Raw genomic sequence first — 20,342 nt, 5'->3', positions numbered from 1 at the left:
CTATGTAGAACATCTAGTGATTAAATAACACATTCACTGTCTGGTTTATCATGCTTTGCAGTGTGTCAATTCTTTACCTCATAAAAAAGTCAAAAAATAATTGCATTATAATTTAGCTAGGGCTGAAAAAAATGCAGTGTGCTAAGTGGTATGGGATTCTAGACCCAGGCAAATATTTGGCAGCAAATAATTTATTTGATGGATTTTGTCTCTTTTGTCTGATTTCAAATTGTCTGGGAGCAGCTCATTATCTCATTAGACTTATTTGTGATCCAAAATTATTTGCCAAATAACGGTGGTGAATAATTCTTGTTCTGTAGGTTCTGAAAATATTCAAAATTCAAGCTGTGCTGATTAATTTGGTTGGACATGTGATCCCAGGCTATGTTTCTATCCCCTGATTAGATGAGTGTATGTTTACATGGCAGCTGGAAGAGCGCTTCCCAGCATGGCTAGACAGACATGCGCTCGCTGTGCTCAAGCTAGCGTGCTAAAAACAGCAGTGTGCTCCCAGCAGCCCAGACTGCAGCTGGGGTGAGCTGCCCAAGTACAATCACACCGAACCCCTTGGGTACCTACTTAGGTGGCTGGCCTGAGTCACCCTCCATTCTGCAGTGGCCATGTTGCTATTTGTAGTGAGTGAGTTTGAGTAGAGCCGGTGCATGTCTTCTCTACCCATGTTGGGAAGAACCCTCCCAGCTGTTGTGTAGACATAGCCCTAGAATCAGGTTTCTGGTGAGAATACTCACATTTATAACTCCATTATTTTGTTAAAATTTGCTGTTCCCGCAAATATTCCTCCCTGCAAACTCATTCACTATAACGTTTGTGGAAAGTAATTTCAAAGTGAGCATGAACACAACAAATTGATCCATTTAATAATTTGTATGAATATTCACTGAATGTATTTTGCAATACTTGTCCAGCTCTATGGGACTCAGGCCAAGAGGAAAAAGATTTTATATAGATGTCTTATCTGGTTTCTATGAGTCTTTCAATCACACATCGGAGGGAGTGGAGTGGGCCCCAAATTTAACTTGCAAACGTATTTTAGTTTATGGGACATTTAATTGAGCGATTTGTCAATTTAGTTTTATACCAAACAGAAACACAGCTGAGAGCTGAGGCTGTCTGCAAGATTTATCAGGAAGGATCTGTCACAACTCTTCTTTGTGGGAGTTAGGGAAGGATTGAGGTACCTACAAGCTCTGATTTGTGAGCAAATGAAGCCCTAACGATTACTTGAAAACCACAGTAGAAGAATAAAACAGGGATAGTGCTGGAAAATCAAAGCAAGGCAGGATTATTTTTTTTGGACTCCATAAGCAGAGTAAGCACAACTAAACTCAGATCCAGGCACACTAATAGAAAGGGCAGAATAGGCTCAGAGTCACTGTCATAACTATAAAGGGAAGGGTAACAGCTCTCCTGTGTACAGTACTATAAAATCCCTCCTGGCCAGAGACTCCAAATCCTTTTACCTGTAAAGGGTTAAGAAGCTCGGGTAACCTGGCTGACACCTGACCCAAAGGACCAATAAGGGGACAAGATACTTTCAAATCTTGGGGGGGGGGAAAGGCTTTTGTTTGTGCTCTTTGTTTAAGGGGTTGTTCGCTCTTGGGACTGAGAGGGACCAGACATCAATCCAGGTTCTCCCCATCTTTCTAAACAAGTCTCTCATATTTCAAACTTGTAAGTAAAAAGCCAGGCAAGGCGTCTTAGTTTTACTTTGTTTTCTCAACTTGTAAATGTACCTTTTACTAGAGTGTTTATCTTTGTTTGCTATACTTTGAACCTGGGCTAGAGGGGGGTCCTCTGAGCTCTTTAAGTTTGATTACCCTGTAAAGTTATTTTCCATACTGATTTTACAGAGATGATTTTTACCTTTTTCTTTAATTAAAAGCCTTCTTTTTAAGAACCTGATTGATTTTTCCTTGTTTTTAGATCCAAGGGAGTTGGATCTGTATTCACCAGGAGTTGGTGAAAGGAAGGAGGGGGGGGGAAGGGTCAATTTCTCCTTGTTTTAAGATCCAAGGGGTTTGGATCTGTATTCACCAGGGAATTGGTGAAAGGTTTCTCAAAGCTTCCCAGGGAAGGGAATGGTGGCAGCGGACCAGAACTAAGCTGGTAGTTAAGCTTAGAAGTCCTCATGCAGGCCCCCACACTTGTACCCTAAAGTTCAAAGTGGGGATACAGCCTTGACAGTCACCCTCCTCATCTTGCCACGAGTGACACTGAACCTGAACTTCAGTGGCTTACCCATCTTCATAGTATCCCCTTCAGTAAGTGTATAAACTTGGGTGACTCTTGTTAAAGTCATAATAAGAGATGATCATCAAGTGGAGATGGCCTGAGTGGGGGTATAGTGCCTCTAAAATGGCAGTGCTTGGACTTGGTTGGCTAGTCTGGGTACTTTCTGCCTGCAGACTCTGTTGTTGTTGTTTTATTAGTTATTATTTGTATTCCAGTAGTGCCAGGTAAGGACCAGGACCCCATTGTGCTAGGCACTGTACCAGCACAGAACAAAACATCACAAGCTCTGTCCTGGTTTTGACATTACTGTGTGTGAAACAATAATGATAATAATTTGCATTTGTATAGTGTCTCTTATCTGGGGAACTCCTTATCTTCGTTTTACAGATTGGGATACTGAGACACAGAGAGGTCAAGTGACAAGCCTGAAGTTACACAGTGAATCAGAAGTAGAGACAAGACTAGAACCATACCTCCAATAGTGGGTGGGCAGAGTGAGGGCACTGGCTTTAGCAGATGTTACTAAGCAGGCTCAGTCTATGTGAGCATGCTCAGTACAAGCCAAGCAGCAAATCGGGGTGGGGGGAGGTGGAGGGATGTGCCCCCGCGTGCCCCTGCCATGTGTCTCCTCTGACTAGAACCTATGTCTCCTGACTCTCAGTCTCCTGCTCTAACTATAGTCAGACACTCAAACTGTTCATCCGAGAATGATAAACTGCAATTTCTTACTTCAAGCTCTAGATTCCGGAACTCCAGCAGTTCATTCTGGTCTCTGGCATCCTGCAGCTCCTGTTGCAATCGGCTGTTGTCTGCCTCCTGTTTTTCTATCTAGTAGAAATATTTGAATTCATGATTTGTGCTGCCATTTCAAAACCACTGATTGTTTCAAAAACAAACCAAAACGCAAAGATAGGAATTGGCAGCTCAAAGAATTAAGAGGGTTCAAACAGTGCAAAACCCCAAACAGGAAGATATTTCCAAACTTGCTGTTTTACCTTGATCAAACTTTATTTTACAGATGAACTTTGAAAACAAACAAACTCTATAAAGCTCATAGAATGCAATGGCTGGAAGTTTCAAAGGAAATATGTACCCCAAAACCACTGAAATTCAATGGGAAGGGGGAACTTCATTCACCACTTTTGAAAATCTCAGTTTAAAAGATTATAAGTAACATTTTCAAAAACACTTAAGTGATTTAGGAGCCTATGTGTCATTGAAAGTTGAGTGCTTAGGTTCCTAAGCCACTTAGACACTTTTGACAAATTTTCCCGATTTATATCCCGTAGTAAAGAGTGCTGATGCTACAAGGAGGGAATGCTTTTTATTTCTAGAAGCACTGTTTTTTCACTTCTTTAAGCACAGGATCAAAATATCCAGCCTTAGATAGCAACCGTAGAGACTTAGCATAATGTAACATGATTGGCAGTCTCTGTCCCAGGTTTGGAGTAGCGGTGTTGCTGCAGGGACTGTGCATGTCAAGCGTGGGCTATATATGAAGAGCTGTGTGACTAAACCTAGGAATAGAATAGCAGAGTCTGCCCACACCATTCAATACATTCATAAGCACCAAATTCTACATCCATAATGTGTATGCATATTGTACCCCCTAAAACCCTCTAACACCTGAGGCCTTAGAGCTTACCTTTTCCAAAAGCTCCTGGTTCCTCTTAATGAAAAGCTGTTTATCTTCTACCCAGTGGGAATCCTGTTTGGTAAAGTAACACTGTTATATTATAATTGGGTACCTATTTCAGTGCTTAGCCCGGGAGTCCACGTGAAATTGAACATAATTAACAAACGTGCAGTGTTGGATATTACAGTGATAGGCTTTTTTTCTACCTAACAGAGGTAGAATGTATAGTAGCTGTATGTTCATAACAATATATTAATCTATAAATTAATAGCAAAGCTTCTGAACCCATGAAGTCTTTTCATTAGAATGTGGTGCTCCTTCCCTTTGAGCCAGGATAGAAACAATGCCCCATGATGGAATCTTATTGTCCCACCCAGCCTTCTACCAACCTAAATTCCCACTGCAGTTTCAAATATAGTCAATGTTCATTTCCTGTACTCAGTTGTTCTGCAGTCATCCTGTGTGCTGTTAAACCAGTGGTCCCCAACCTTTTTCGTCTGGCGGGTGCCAGACGACGAGCCACGGAGGACCGTGGCAGCGGACAAGCATACGCCAAAATGCTGCCGACAAGTGGCAACGTCAATAGGCGTCGCTGCTGAAATGCCCCCGAAACTGCCGCCGAAACTCGGTGATGCCCCTGGATGACACTGCTTCTTGGCGGCATTTCGGCGGATGCTCGTCCGCTGGCCAGTACGCGGGCGCCATGGCATCCGCGGGCACCGCGTTGGGGACCCCCGTGTTAAACAAATGTGACATTCTACCCAGAAGTCTGCATTTTAATGTTGGGTGAAGTTGTGATTCCCCCTCTCCCCCAACTACGTTGGGATTTTGAGGTTTAATTAATATGTATTTATAAAGGACTTTAAATAAACTGTAATTAGGCTTTGTAAAGATCTGAAAATCAAGGGCCAGAGTCCGATCTCCGTTACACCAATATAAATCTGGTGTAACTCCATTGACTTTGATGGTGATAAAATGACTTTGATACCAGGATAAAATCAGGCCCAGAAATTGTTATAGCAATGCAAAATATTGTTTATAATAATGTCTCTGCCTCTCAACATGACAAGAAAGGATGTGTGTTCTTTGATATCTTTTCTCTGAGCTGGAGTGGGATCACAAAGCACTTATTTTGCTAGTGGCTACCACTACTAAAAATTCTCCAGGGTCTCTTGAAGGACAACTGTAATCTAATCCTCATCTGTGCACTAAAAACTCTAAACCCAGCCCTGGATCGCTACACTACAGTAGTAACTGCTTGTTGTGCTACTGTCCTGCAAAACTCATGAAGCAAACAAGATACTATACCAAGGACCTCTGATGGCCTGGATTCATGCATATGTGAGCAGAAGCAGAGATTAGCTACAGTCCAAAACAACAAAAGAAAATACCCACTACGAAGCATCTACCTGTCCTTTTTGTGCCAAAGTTGTTTCCAGATCTTCTATTTTTGCTTTATACCTCTGGACTTCTGCTTGGAGCTGCTCCTGTGCCTGTTAAAGTCAGTTACACCGTTAAATGGTAACAAGCAGAAATACCTGTTTTTGGATTTTCTATGCATAGGAAACTGAGCACAGCAGTCTGGCCTCCTACAAAGTGAATGTAAAACACTACGAGTCTGACTTGTTTGCATTTTATGCCCATTTTACATTTGGTTTGCACTGGCATAAATCATGACACAAGGGCCTAGGCAGTGGAGAATCAGGCCCCAAATCTTATAATTGCTATTCATTGTATTACAGTAGTACCAACCAAGATCAGCGCTCTACTGTGCTAGATAATGTACAAAACCACAGCAAGTGGCAGTCCCTCCTCTGAAGAGATTGCTTTCTAAATAGACAAGATAGGAAAAAGGTGGGAGAAATAAATTATCCCCACACTACAGATGGGAAATCTTTTAGTCTTGGAAGATTTAATGTAAACTGGATAATTAGCAACTTTGAACAGAATAACTACACCCACCTATTAAAGACTTTCAAACGCATGTTCAAAAGAAGATGAAATGTTTGAACCCACAAAAACCTACAGGTGTCCTTTGTGCCTGCAAAAACCTGCACTCGGATGCACAAAAAGGGGAACTGTCTGTACCAATGTACAGAATCATCCATTTTTCCTGGCTCAGCAGATAAATAGTATATTATGGGTCCGTCCATTGTGTGCATCTTTAATAATGTTGCCCCTTTAAATATGTTCTGCAAAATGAGTGAAACTGTCATTTAGCAACCGTGTCTTAGATGCCACTTTGATCTTTCCTTTGGGAGGTTTGTATGCATTGGCTTCTAGTTGCAGCTAAACACATCCCTGCCCCTCCAGACAAAGACTGACCTTGGCTTCTCTTTCAGCATCTATGATGCCTCCAGTCTGCTCCTGCAGTAATGCATATGCCCTCTGCAGGGCCTGGTATTCCTTTGTTAGCTGTCGAAATCGCAGCTCTGATTCTTCTGCTGCTAAACTCTATATGAACAGAAAGAACATGCTGTATAAGCAGCAGACACAGGAGCATTGCAAAGGAGAGAAGTGCCTAAAATGTGGCTTGTTGTGGCCAACGTAGGTTTCCAACTTTACCATGTATTGTCAACCAAAGTGCTTGAGTCAAAACAGATTGGTAATGAGCATGTTGCAGTGGTGGTACAGATGTGGAATTTAGAAAATATATATGGATTTTTAATCTAAAAGAAACTCGTGGTGGTGGTGGTCTATTTCAGATTATGGCCATTCTGGGTCTGGAGGCACTTTTATATCAGATTTAGCAAGTTGTCAGGAAAACCGACCAGGATCACAAGGCTTTGTAGATTTCTACCACATTTCTCAGTGACACTGGTGTCAATCCAGAGTAACTCCACATCACTAAGAAGGTTTGACTCTCCCATTCAGGCACAGGAAAATACAATTTGTCACTCTATGCGCGGACAGGGCGGCGAAATCTGAGAAGAGATTCACTCCTGGAGGGGGACTGCCATTGCCTTGGGTCCAGGAGCAGTGTTGGAATCATGCTGGGGCTGGGATACACTGAATAGCACATCTGCTGGGTGCTCTGGCCTTGCCTCCTTCCCAGCTAGCCCCTCCCACTTTCTGGCCTGTACATCCTGGCAGAGCAGGAGGTGTCGGCAAATTATATTGCTACCTTCCTGCACCAAGTTTGACTTGCGGTTGCCAGAGGGATCTGGGTAGTAAATATGGCTCACTGACTTCTGTGGAATTATTCCAGATTGACACAGATGCAAGTGAGAGTAGACTCTGGCTCAAGGCCTGTCATTACCTTTTGCATCAGCAATGAGACATACAGATTCAAACAAATTTGTTGTCTCCAAAATCCACCCTGCCGCACAATGCTTGAAGCACTGTGAGCAGATAGGAAGTTTTTCTATCTGGGTACCTTTTCCTAAGAAGTACTAACCAGTGCCCCATTGTGGGTGCCTTCTGGAATGACTGCATCATTCATGTTGTGGTGCATGGGCTTGCTTGTACATGGGATCATGGATTCCTCTAGTGGATTTTCCCCTGTCTTCCACTACCAGGCAGGTAAAGGAGCTCTACTTTAGCTTAGGTGGTAAGTTCTCTGCCTTTAGTGCAGAAAGCCCCTGTGTTCTGTCCCTGATGAGGCTCATGGTGTGAGTACATGAGTGTGTCTGTGGTTCATTACTAATGGAAGTACAATGCTGGGATCTCAGTTAAGGAACTTTCAGGGCCTGGAGAGAATTATGGACTCCGAAAAACTGATGGGGGAGGACTGAGCCATGGACATTCAAGGTGAACTGGGAAAAGCAAGTTTTGTGGAACTACCCAAAGGAACTGATTCGGGGCTCAGTTTCCTGCCTGGTGGACATGACTGATGAACTGGTTGGCCAGACTAGTACCAGCTACAAGTACCTTTCAACAAAGTAATTGAAAAGCAATGAAACCTAAGCTTAACAATACAGATAATTTGCATATTTAGTGATGCTTTTTGCAGGCTCTAGGGGCTAGATTTCCAAAGAGCTCAGGGCTAGATTTTCAAGATCTCCATATCCAAAATTGAGGCCTAATTGACAGAAGAGCTCAGCACCCATTGTACACCCAGTGTTTGAGGCCCTGGCTGCTTGTTTTGCAAACTAATTTCTCTTCAAAATCTAGCTCCAATTATAGCGAGATAGCCAATTCTTACCTCATCCAGGTCATCGTCTGGGGTTGCTGGTGTTCTGTCTGTTCTGAACGAGGCCATGGATGAGGTTTCAGAGTCCATGGAGTCATCATCGTAGCCAAAAACAGTATCGACTATATGTCTCTAAAACAGGAAGAACATGTGGTTTCTGAACCCCTTTTGGAGGCAAACAGCACGGGGTTGTATATGGGGCAGTGTTAGCCTGTTCCAAAAACACTTTGGTAGACACTTTAAAAGAACCATAAGACATGAAAGAAGAGCCATGAGTTGCATTTCCAAACACCAGATCCCTCTGAAAGGAACCAAACATAGGTCCATATCATCAGCGGGTGTATTGAGGTCCGTGGAGTTGTGCTAATTCATTCACATCAGTTGAGCATCTGGCCTGTAGTCTAAAACTATCAGACAATGTAGCATCAGAGAGTATCAATATCCCAAGAGAGAAGCCTTCACCCCCATTTGAAGGGAATAGAATCGTATGTTGTTACTATATAAAGCTGTTCAGAGCAAGGCCACCATCTTTTAGTCCTGTCTGCAAGGACAACGCCACAATACCAGAGATGTCCTGTTGTGCAGAACTGAGATGATGAACCTGATTCTCCTCTCACTGTATATCTTGAGTAAGTCAGTGGAGTTACACGAAAGTAAAACTGGTGTGGTAACTGCTACCTCAGTGAGAATGCTGTTCACACTACGTGTTTTGGTTAAGGTTGAATATCCTGCCCTCTAGACTGGATTAAACACATCACAGAAAAAATGTGAGTCACATCCTATGATGGTAGAGCTGCTTAACCAGCAGGTTTGGATTTCAGGGTACTGATTTCAGCATTTGATGCTTGGCACACACAGTAGAATAGTTATGCAGACAGATGGCTAAATAAGAATTTAAGATGCACTCTTGCACTACAGCACTTTTCTCTTCTAACGCTGTCAGATTACAGCCCTCTAGTAAATCCCCACTGTTTAAGTCATGCAGAAGGGATGAACTGAAGATACTGAGAAATCCTTGTGTATGTGTATTTTTTTTGGAATGAAGAGCACTGCCAGACCCTGCTGAGCAGTACAATTTCTGGTTGCTTGCTTAGAAATAAAGTTAAACATGGACATGTTGGGCTCATTCCTTAACCTTCATCCTTAATGAAGTTATGTGACAGTACCTCAATTTACCCTAGGACTTATTGGGCCTGATTCTGCAGAATGACAGGACAGGCTTGCATTACTCTGGTGGAAAAAAGTTGCCCTAACCTGGTGAATCTGGCCACTTGAGAGTCCTCTGGTGGCACAGAGCTAACCTAGCAGTTTCTAAGGCACAGGAGACATGGCTGGGGGTTCCCCAAGTCCAGCTGATGGAAGCACCGGCAGCTGGCGTAAATTAGTTCATCCCTCGGGTTGCTCTAAATTATTCCAGGGGCTGGACTGGACTGGACTAGACTGAGGATCAGAGCACCACAAATGACTTAAGGCCTCTGCACCCTTCTTCTTTTCTGAGCTGAGTGCTGCTTAGGATCTGAGCCAGGGATTTCAGTTCACAAGAATATTAAAGTCAATGGAAGTTTTGCGTGAATATGGATTTCACGATTGCCCTGCAGTATAAGTATTAACAGCAGACAGATTGAAGAGTTTCTCAGGACAAAAATCTGATCCCAACAGGACCTGAAATTGGTACACCTCTACCCCGATATAACGTGACCCAATATAACACAAATTCTGATATAACACGGTAAAGCAGTGCTCCGGGGAGGCGGGGCTGCGCACTCCGGCGGATCAGAGCAAGTTCGATATAACGTGGTTTCACCTATAACGTGGTAAGATTTTTTGGCTCCTGAAGACAGCGTTATATCAAGGTAGAGGTGTATCTACAGAAAAGCAGGTGGTAAATAATTATGTCATTATTTTAAAGGAAAAATAGGATTGAAAAGCTTTTCCAAAGAAATTCAGATTCCTTTGAACTCCATTGCTAAGGGAGCTTATTGGAACCCAACATCATCTGTTTCCTCAGGTTTTCACGGATTGTTTTCCCGAAAAGCCCACTGCCATTATTACAGTAAGACTGCCTAGTTTTCCTCTTACCTTAATTGGCTTTGAACTTCTTTTATGCTTCCTGCGACGAATCAGCTTTTCCCTATCCTGGAAAATACAGTTAAGAAATTATATGATCCAATATTTCATAGTTCCATTGACTTCAATGGAGTTAGTCTTATTTACACAAGCTGAGGATCTAGTTCTTTGTGGAGAACACTGCTATTTAAGGTCAAAAGGGTAACCAGAAATTATGACATCTGAAAAGAAGCTCCAGCTATTTATTTATGTAGTGTAGCTGTCATTTCTGTTAAACAATTTGTACAGGGCTTGGTCATCATGGGGAGTGGGATGGGGCCATGAGACTTGAAGTATACTATTTGCCTTGTCTGCAGATGCATCGTTGATATCTGTCTATCACAAAGGCATTGGGCTGTGTTACTGTTGACTTCATGTCGGTGTCCCAAGTAGGATGTCTTAGAAGATGCAACAGATTTCTTTGGAATCTGATTTTGTTCATATCATCTTGCAAATGTCCTGGAAAGGGGCATTGAACATTAAGAGCTGTATCCAAATGACTAGTGAATGACTGTCTAACAACATCTGCTTCTATGTCACATCACGGGCTAATTAAGGGGATTCTAACATCAGCACTTCTTAACCTCACTGATGTACCCAAGATTCAGATGTACAGTATTACTGAATGGGTGAACAGTGCAATGAAGAATGTATCCTTTCGGCAAGCTAAAACTGGGGAGAGGCCCCTGTTTTCTTAGTTAAAACCAGTCTTCCCGCTGGGGGTACAAAGCCTTCTTCCTCTTCAGTTTCCAAAATCTGGAACAATCCTCTCTCTTTCTGTGTCACTTTATTTCTCATCTGCAAACTTATTTTTTCTCTCTTCCCTATACAGAACTCTGCATCTGTATTCTGTACTATATTGCATATATCTAATTGTATGAGACATTCTGCAACTAGTGTATATATGTTACGATTGCTGTATTCTATTTTATTGAATCCTGGAACTATATTACTGATCATGTAAATTTTTAGGATATCATTTTGTGAAACACACTGGGGACCTGATTTTGAATAAGACATCATTCTTCTTTCTTGCAACTAATTTTTTCTTACAGCTAATTGTCATTTAGACATCTGATGGCTGGATTACACATATCTACAAAATGACACAAACTGTGCCCACACATAATTGCACCCACAAAACTGTACTCTGAGACTGGATTTTAAAATTCAGATCCTAGATATAATAAAGCATTCTTCTTATTAAAATTTTACCACACAAATCCTGTCTGTTATGAGATGAAGATGCCAGTTAGATATGACTGCTTTTAATTCTTGATGGGCTAGACATACCCTTGTTAACTCATCAATTATGTTCTGTTGTTCTATAACTTGAAGCTTTAAAAACTCAGTTTCTTGCTCTTCGTTAGCTTGATCTAAGTCATTGAGAGATTTTAATTTCTTCAATGGAGGGTGTGATGTCATTTTTTCTCTCTGTGTAGAAGACAAAAAATATATATATAGAAAGAAAGGAAGATAAAGTGAAAGTCAGTATTTTAAAATCCCCCCTTTTGGAATAAAAAAATCAGGCAATGTTTTCATGTTCTTTTAAATATGCATCAGTTGCAAAATTGTCATGACATTACTACTCTTTACCATCCCTTAATTGTAAAAAAGAGTGAATGTCAGGGAGTTAAGATGTAATTTATTCTGCATGAGAATATCTAGTAGGGTTGTCAAGCAATTAAAAAATTAATTGTGATTAATCGCGCTGTTAAACAATAATAGAATACCATTTATTTAAATATTTTTGGATGTTTTCTACATTTTCAAATATATTGATTTCAATTACAACACAGAATACAAAGTGTACTTTATATTTATTTTGGATTACAAATATTTGCACGGTAAAAAACAAAAGAAATAGTATTTTTCAATTCACCTAATACAAGTACTGTAGTGCAATCTCGTTATCATGAAAGTTGAACTTACAGATGTAGAATTATGTACAAAAACAACTGCATTCAAAAATAAAACAATGTAAAACTTAGAGCCTACAAGTCCATTCAGTCCTACTTCAGCCAATCACTCAGACAAGTTTGGTTACAATTTGCAGGAGATAATGCTGCCCACGTCTTGTTTACAATGTCACCTGAAAGTGAGAACAGGCATTTGCATTGCACTGTTGTAGCCAGCGTCGCAAATATTTATGTGCCAGATGCGCTAAAGATTCATATGTCCCTTCATGCTTCAACCACCATTCCAGAAGACATGTGTCCATGCTGATGACGGGTTCTGTTTGATAACGATCCAAAGCTGAGCTGACTGACACATGTTCGTTTTCATCATTTGAGTCAGATGCCACCAGCAGAAGGTTGATTTTCTTTCTTGGTGGTTTGGGTTCTGTAGTTTCCGCATCTGAGTGTTAATCTTTTAAGACTTCTGCAAGCATGTTCCACACCTCGTTCCTTTCAGATTTTGGAAGGCACTTCAGATTCTTAAAACTTGGGTCCAGTGCTGTAGCTATTTTTAGAAATCTCACATTGGTACCTTCTTTGCATTTTGTCAAATCTGCAGTGACAATGTTCGTAAATCAAACAACATGTGCTGGGTCATCATCTGAGACTGCTATAACATGAAATATATGGCAGAATGCGGGTAAAACAGAGAAGGGGACATATAATTCTTCCCCAAGGAGTTCAGTCACAAATTTAACTAATGCACTATTTTTTTAATTAACATCATCATGGAAGCATGTCCTCCGGAATGGTGGCTGAAGCATGAAGGGGCATACGAATGTTTAGCATATCTGGCATATAAATACCTTGCAATACCGGCTAAAAAAGGGCCATGTGAACGCCTGTTCTCGCATTCAGGTGACATTGTAAGTAAGAAGCTGTCAGCAGTATCTCCCGTAAATGTAAACAAACTTGTTTGTCTTAGCGATTAGCTGAACAAGAAGTAGGACTGAGTGGACTTATAGGCTCTAAAGTTTTACATTGTTTTGCTTTTGAGTGATGTTATGTAACAAAAAAAAATCTACATTTGTAAGTTACACTTTTACGATAAAGAGATTGCACTGCAGTACTTGTATGAGGTGAATTGAAAAATACTATTTCTTGTTTTATCATTTTACAGTGCAAATATTTGTAATAAAAATAATAATATAAAGTGAGCCCTGTACACTTTGTATTCTGTGTTGTAATAGAAATCAATATATTTGAAAATGTAGAAAAACATCCAAAAATATTTAATAAATTTCAATTGGTATTCTATTAACAATGCGGTTAATTGCAATTAATTTTTTTTTGTGATTAATTTTTTTGAGTTAATCGCATGAGTTAACTGTGATTAATCGACAGCCCTACTATCTAGATACATGTGATGTTGCCCTCTAGTGACTGGCGCACAGAAAGCACGAGGGAGAATTCTTTGAGTGGAAGCGGTAGAAGTCTGTAGAGCTGTAGAACAAGTGTTGTAATGTCTGTAGTGTCAACACTAATTTTGTCTGTTTGCAGGACATGGATTGGTTACACAGTCTTAGGGTAGATTAACCCTGTAACTTTAACCTCTGTTAAGGTGGATGTCAAATCCCTGCTTGCAGAAGAAATTAAAATGAATCTGATAGTCTCATCCTAATCACCAGTGGAGCAGCAGCCACATGGAAAAGCAACCAGCCTGCTCAAGCAATGTGCAGTGGAAATCACAAATCAGGGATGAGATACATTAGCAAATGCTATGTGGGGCAAGGCTGCTCAGCACCCGGCTGCACTATTCCTGGCTGTAGCCATAGATCAGGGGTCGGCAACGTTCGGCACGCGGCTCGCCAGGGTAAGCACCCTAGCGGGCCGGGCCAGTTTATTTACCTGCTGACGCGGCAGGTTCGGCCGATCGCGGCCCCCACTGGCCGCGGTTCGCTGTCCCGGGCTAATGGGGGCGGTGGGAAGCCGCAGCCAGCACATCCCTCGGCCCGCGCCGCTTCCCGCCGCCCCCATTGGCCCGGGACGGCGAACCGCGGCAAGTGGGGGCTGCGATCGGCCGAACCTGCCGCGTCAGCAGGTAAATAAACTGGCCCAGCCCGCTAGGGTGCTTACCCTGGCGAGCCGCATGCCGAACGTTGCCGACCCCTGCCATAGATATTACTTGTGCATTTTATTAATGCCAAAGCAACACCAAAATGAGTGTGGGGAAGTGTTATACCCCCTTTGAAAACTGCAGCAGTTCCATGCTAATGGATTTATAAAGAAGAGAGCTTTTCCCACATGTAAAAAAGTGTAGCAACCACACACAATAGAACAACTATTTGGGGTGAAATTTACAGCTCCAGACCTTCCATTTGTGGTGCAGTTTACAGCTCCAGACCTCACATTTGTATGCCCACTTTTCCACGTGCATCTAGTTATGCCCACAAATGATGCGTGCACCCAGGCTGCCCAAATGCCTGACGTGTGGAGGTTCTGTGAGGCAGATGATGCTCTTTATCTGCCACAGATGTGCACATAAAAATGCAAACGCAAAGACCAACATGAAGCTGGCTGAAAATGTAGCTCTTAATATTTTCCCTTCCATAAAGTAATTACAGACAGGCTTGGATGGAAGGAAAATTTCACAGTAAGACATGAAATGAGGGGACAACTGTTTTTCATGGTGAAGGCCTGTAAATCTAATTTATGAAAGACCACTTCAAAGCCTGTGGAAGTGCATATATATATACAGATCTTTACTTGGTGTTCAATACCAACCATTTCTACATTTTCTTTTGTGATTGCTTTGAGTTTCTCCTCCATGCGCTGCAAAGACTGCATCAGTTCATCGTTTCTCTTGGTGAGGCACTTGTTCCTTTCAAGGAGAGGTTTGCATTGTTTTTCAGCTTCTCGAACACGTTTCAACTGTAATAATGAATAATAATGACAGGTTAAAAATGGATTTTCCTTCCTTCGCTATGGGCTCTTGCCTTCTCTCTCCTTCCCAGGTGACTATTGTCCCAACAAAGCCCTGAACAAAAGTATGAAATGGAACTGACAGAATAATACCATCTAACTCTTATATAGCACTTTTCATCCATAGATCTCAAAGCACTGTACAAAGGAGGTCAATATCTTTATCCCCCTTTTACAGATGGGGAAACTGAGGCACAGAGAGACAACATGACTTGTCCAAGGTCACCCAGCAGGCCAGAAGCAGAGCTGGGAATAGAACCTGTTGACTGTGTCATACTGACTTCCTTATCAAAAGAAAGAGTTGGATTGGTCCTTGAATGGTCCAAGTCATGCTGATAGTAAATATCACATCCATAGCTTGGGCTCTTGATGGACAACAGACCATGTATATATTTGTATAAAACAGTAGGTTTATTTTAATCAAACCATTGCTTAATAGCAATAAGGCATTTTTGTAGGTAGTAGGATGTTCTAATATTCCCATGTCTATTCCTATCCACTTAAATGTCCTCCTTCCTTACAAGATGAGTTCCACTGAATAACACTGGGTTCCTGTTTAAAAAGATAAAACAAAACAATCCTTTCTGGCTGGGAAGGAGGAATTTCAAGTTGTCACATTTTAGGCATGAAGCCCTTTGTCCCTTTTCCATTGTCCTTTGGGTGTTTTCCTTCCATGGCACAGTACTTAGTCATACTGTATTATTTAATAAATACGCCCATTATCTAAGGTCTGTTTACAGTCATTTTCAAAGAAGTGGCATTTTCTCATTAAAAAAGACTTCAGTAATTTAAAAGTTTGATATCCATAAGAGCAAAGTAGGGTGAATGTTAATGGTATAATCTTTTAGAAGCCAAGTTTTTGAGAGAGAGACATAATCAAATCAATACAAGTAATGCATTTTGCTGTATTACTGAAATGTTGGTAAGACAAAATGTTGGTAAGACATCATTTACAAGTATTAGTTAATTAATACCATAGAGGCACACAAGATATCTATATTAACACATACTGAGTTAATTATGGTTACTGCTTCCATGATGAACGTAATGGAAACAGCTCTGCTTTTCAAAACCTTAATCTTTTACCACAACTGCAGAAATGCTGAGGGTCAAAAAGCACTGATGTTCACTTTGGCTATGTCTACACTTGCAGATGTAGAGCACCGAGAGTTAAACCAGCCCTCGGAGACAGCAGCAGGGAAAGTGCTGCTGTGTGTTCACACTGTGCTCCTTGTGACTGTGGAGCATGTCCACATTAGCAGCTCTTGCAACGCCACAGAGAGCAGTGCATTGTGGTAACTATCCCAGTGTGCAAGTGGCTGCAGCGTGCTTTGGAAAGGGTTTGCAATGCCTAATGGGGCAGGCACAATGTCACATGATGCAGGTTTCCCAATCCCATTATTCCATGGGCATCCTACTAGATTGCCAGCTGCTTTTCAAATGGGGGGGGGGAGGGGGAGTGTGACAGGGAGTGTGTTGTGTGTATGTGGGGGGAGAGACAGTGTGTTTTGGGCAGAGTGTGTCAGCATGCTGTCTTGTAAGTTCAGACAGCGGCAGGGGGAAGGAGGAAACCTGACACCTCCCACCCTCGCCTCTCTCTCTCTCTCTCTGTCACCCCCCCCCACCCCCGCCACTTCAGCAGGAGCATTCCACCGTAATGGTTTGCTTTGTGTCCCGGAGCAGATAAGCATGCGTGATGTCAGAAACGGAGCTTTGAAAGGGGATATCCGCATGCCTGCAGCCGAATTCAAAACAATGACCAGAGTGGCCACTTGACTTCAGGCCGTTTCCAGAGGCCAATCACAGCACGGTAATGCAACACGTCATCCACACTGACACCCCGGCGCTGTAGCCAGGGCGCAGAAAGCTTTATGCTTCTTATGGAGGTAGATTACCAGGAGCGCTCCAGGCGCGGGGTCCGGGTGCTCTAAGTGCCTTGCCAGTGTGGACACCTCAGAAGTTAGGGCACCCGGGGCTGATTTAATGCGCTACAACTTGCAAGTGTAGACAAGGCCTTAAAGGCATACCTATCCCATTCTAAGAGTCAATCTGATAAAGGAATGAATTTACTGCTGTAGCCTCTAGGGCTAGCCTGCTTGCTTGCCTATATATCTTTTCTTATAGGTTTCTTATTTTCTTATGGTTTTGATTGTTTGTTTTATTATAATAGGTTTTTAGGTTTATATTAAAGTAGTTTGGCTGTAACGCAAGGGACCCACAGGCCACATTCTGTATGTTGAACTAAGGCAAAGTTAGCACACATATGTCTGGGACCTTTCACCCAGATAGCAAAGTTAGTCTACATATGTCTGGGACCTTTCACCCAGATAGCAAAGTTAGCCTACATATATCTGGGACCTTTCACCCAGATAAATAGTGATGAGTTAAGGCATAAGGTCCACATATGGCTGTGGCCTTTAACATAGATAAAGGATGCGTTGAAGCAGGTTGGCATAGGGGGCTTTCCGAAGTTCATACCCTCTGTAAACAGGTACACCACAAGGAAAGAACCGAAATAACCGGGAGGACACAAATAACAAATGTAAGAATGATCTAAGGTCACTAATATGTATGTATATGTCATCAATACGTACAAACACACCAGCCTATGGAGTAAGTGTACCCCAACATTTCCGTGGGTGAGAACACTAAGTTTGGACTGTGACAGACCCAGACCAGTGGGGTACAGGAGTCTGGTAGAGGGCAAATATACTGGTCACTGGATGAGTAGTTTTCTGTTCCCTGAGTGACCAGAGCAGGGGCTGCACTAGAGTAATCAGGAACCTGCTAGAACCAGTTAAGGCAGGCAGGCTAATTAGGACACCTGGAGCCAATTAAGAAGAAGCTGCTAGAATCAATTAAGGCAGGCTAATCGGGGCACCTGGGTTTTAAAAAGGAGCTCACTTCAGTTTGTGGTGCGAGTGTGAGGAGCTGGGAGCAAGAGGCGCAAGGAGCTGAGAGTGAGAGGGTGTGCTGCTGGAGGACCGAGGAGCACAAGCGTTATCAGACACCAGGAGGAAGGTCCTGTGGTGAGAATAAGGAAGGTGTTTGGAGGAGGCCATGGGGAAGTAGCCCAGGGAGTTGTAGCTGTCATGCAGCTTTTACAGGAGGCACTATAGACAGCTGCAGTCCACAGGGCCCTGGGCTGGAACCCGGAGTAGAAGGCGGGCCCGGGTTCCCCCCAAACCTCCCAATTGACCTGGACTGTGGGTTCTTCCAGAGGGGAAGGTCTCTGGCCTGTTCCCCAACCCACATGGTGAATCTCTGAGGAAAGAAAATCCGCCGATAAGCGCAGGACCCACCAAGATAGAGGAGGAACTTTGTCACAGGACATAGAAGGAGGGCCTGAGTGCTCAAGCCCTATAAGAGAGGGTGACCCACTTTGCCAAAAAGTGTCTAAACTTCTAAGCTTCTGAGGGTTTTTCTAAGTTTTGTGCTTCGGAGCTTGTTCTCTAAGTTTCTAAACTCTTAGTTTATTAGTCTGTTAGTTTAATTTTAAGTTTTAAGTCAGTTAAGTAAAATTCTAAGGGCTGGTCTACACTATGGGGGGGGAAATCGATCTAAGTTACGCAACTTCAGCTATGTGAATAACTGCGGTGTGTCAATGGGAGACGCTCTCCCGTCGATTCCCCTTGTGCTTCTCGTTGAGTACTGGAGTCGACGCTAGAGCGATCGGTAGTTGATTTATCGCGTCTATACTAGACACGATAAATCGACCCCCACTGGATCGATCGCTGCCCGTCGATCCGGCCGGTAGTGTAGACAAGCCCTAAGTTAGCTGCAATAGTTCTTAGCTCTAGCTTCTTCTAAACTCTGCACCTCCCACTGAAGAATTAAGGAACCTGAGGCAAGGCTGGTCCTTTGTCTCTTATCACCAGGTCATCAAGAAAGGGTGTGAGTATATTAATCAAAAGCTTTATAGAATATAATACCATTTAATTACTATTTAATTATAATTCAATTTATCTCAATAAAAGTCTTTAAGACTATATTTGCCTCAGTGTGAGCATCCTGTCATACCCCCGAGAGTCCTTTGCATACTCTGTGTAGCCTGATTCTGGGACAGAAACCTTATTATCTTCTGATCAGATTAACTGGCGAGTCTATAACCCATACTATCCAAATTAATAATATTAACCTCCTAAATCAGGCAACACTGTAATCCATTCTGTATAGATCTGCTATTTATACTGTCCTCAACCTGGCTATTCTTATATGCCAAAAAATGTTGAAAAACAGTCAGTCTTTGATTTACAGTATACTGACCAGATGCTGTTGTTCGCTCAGGAACCCCTGATACGAAAAGGTCAAGGCAGCGAATACAGAAAGGCCCACCAATTTTGACTGTGATCTCATGTTGGTGTAACTCCATTGAAGTCAATGGTTAATTAGTGAGATCAGAATCACGGCCCTATGAGTCCAATTTATTTATTGTGACACAGTGTCCTTGCTGGAGTTCAGGGATTGTGGGCTGTTCATCTGTAGCAGAACTAGAAAAAATATGTCACCAGTGAAACAGGAAATCCATCTCAGATTGGCTGACAGGGTTACTGTGAAATTTCCTGGTAGGGTCCTCAAGAACCCTCTGAACTGTGGCAGATTAAGCTTAGACCCCTATGAACTGTGGACCTGAGCCCTAGACTGGCAGGAGACGTAGAGCCCAACAGAAATTCTAACGTAACCATCATCCACAGAGCCCTCTGAGGAGGCCCCTTGGCTGGGGTGAGTGGGGCCAGGAGATGCAGGAGCTGGATTCATTTGGCAGCTGGGGCTGGCCCTGGCTGCCCCCTGTTGCCTCGTGGGTTTAAATGTAATGAGCTACCATGTTGTGCTTTATGAGGTGTTTTCTCAGGCATTCCATGATACACAGAATGGTAGCGTGTTAAATTGAAACACAAGAGACAGCAAATACCAGGAGGGCAGTGAATGTGGTGGACTAATGTCCAAGGGCCTCATCCCAAGCCACTTGCTATTGCCTTCAATGGGCTTTGGCTTAGGCCTTGAGGCAGCTGAGCCTACCTGAGTATCACAATGCCATTTCCAACCCCCTCATGCCCTGGGCCCTAGAGGTAGTGGGTGGTCACAGCATGAACTTTCTCTGCCTCTAACACCCTTGGAGGCTCCTCTTCTTTCCTTTCCTTACAGCTCCTCGCCTCCCCAATCTGACACAGACAAGAGCACACACCAGTTCATTTCGTTCATCTACAAGCAGTGTGTTCCTGTCCTCCAACTTCCGGATAGTGGCATTCAGCTCTGCCATCCTCTTCTGATTTCTTCGTAAATCCTGTAAATTGAAAGAAAGAACATTTAGTTTCTAGCTCCTCTGAAACTATCC

The 20,342-nt window shown here is 42.6% G+C and overlaps 1 protein-coding gene across 2 annotated transcripts in view; it reads right to left on the bottom strand.

Moving 5' to 3' along the window:
* The window catches only part of JAKMIP2 (janus kinase and microtubule interacting protein 2), a 43,685-nt gene that overhangs the window by 10,296 nt on the left and 13,047 nt on the right, over positions 1-20,342 (bottom strand). The window contains exons 4-12 of one of the 2 annotated variants that reach the window (XM_065408972.1): positions 20,193-20,291; positions 14,810-14,956; positions 11,421-11,561; positions 10,101-10,157; positions 8,034-8,153; positions 6,215-6,343; positions 5,299-5,382; positions 3,899-3,961; positions 2,983-3,081 (exon numbers count right to left, since the gene is read on the bottom strand). In XM_065408972.1, coding sequence (XP_065265044.1) covers positions 2,983-3,081; positions 3,899-3,961; positions 5,299-5,382; positions 6,215-6,343; positions 8,034-8,153; positions 10,101-10,157; positions 11,421-11,561; positions 14,810-14,956; positions 20,193-20,291 — 939 coding nt within the window. The remainder of the gene's footprint in view (positions 1-2,982; positions 3,082-3,898; positions 3,962-5,298; positions 5,383-6,214; positions 6,344-8,033; positions 8,154-10,100; positions 10,158-11,420; positions 11,562-14,809; positions 14,957-20,192; positions 20,292-20,342) is intronic. The other variant, XM_065408973.1, reaches the window with a different exon arrangement.

Source organism: Emys orbicularis, chromosome 8 (assembly GCF_028017835.1).
Source record: "Emys orbicularis isolate rEmyOrb1 chromosome 8, rEmyOrb1.hap1, whole genome shotgun sequence".
NCBI classification, from domain to species: Eukaryota; Metazoa; Chordata; order Testudines; family Emydidae; genus Emys; species Emys orbicularis.
The sequence above is the reverse complement of the archived record's forward strand: the minus strand, read 5'-3'. Positions and strand labels throughout refer to the sequence as shown.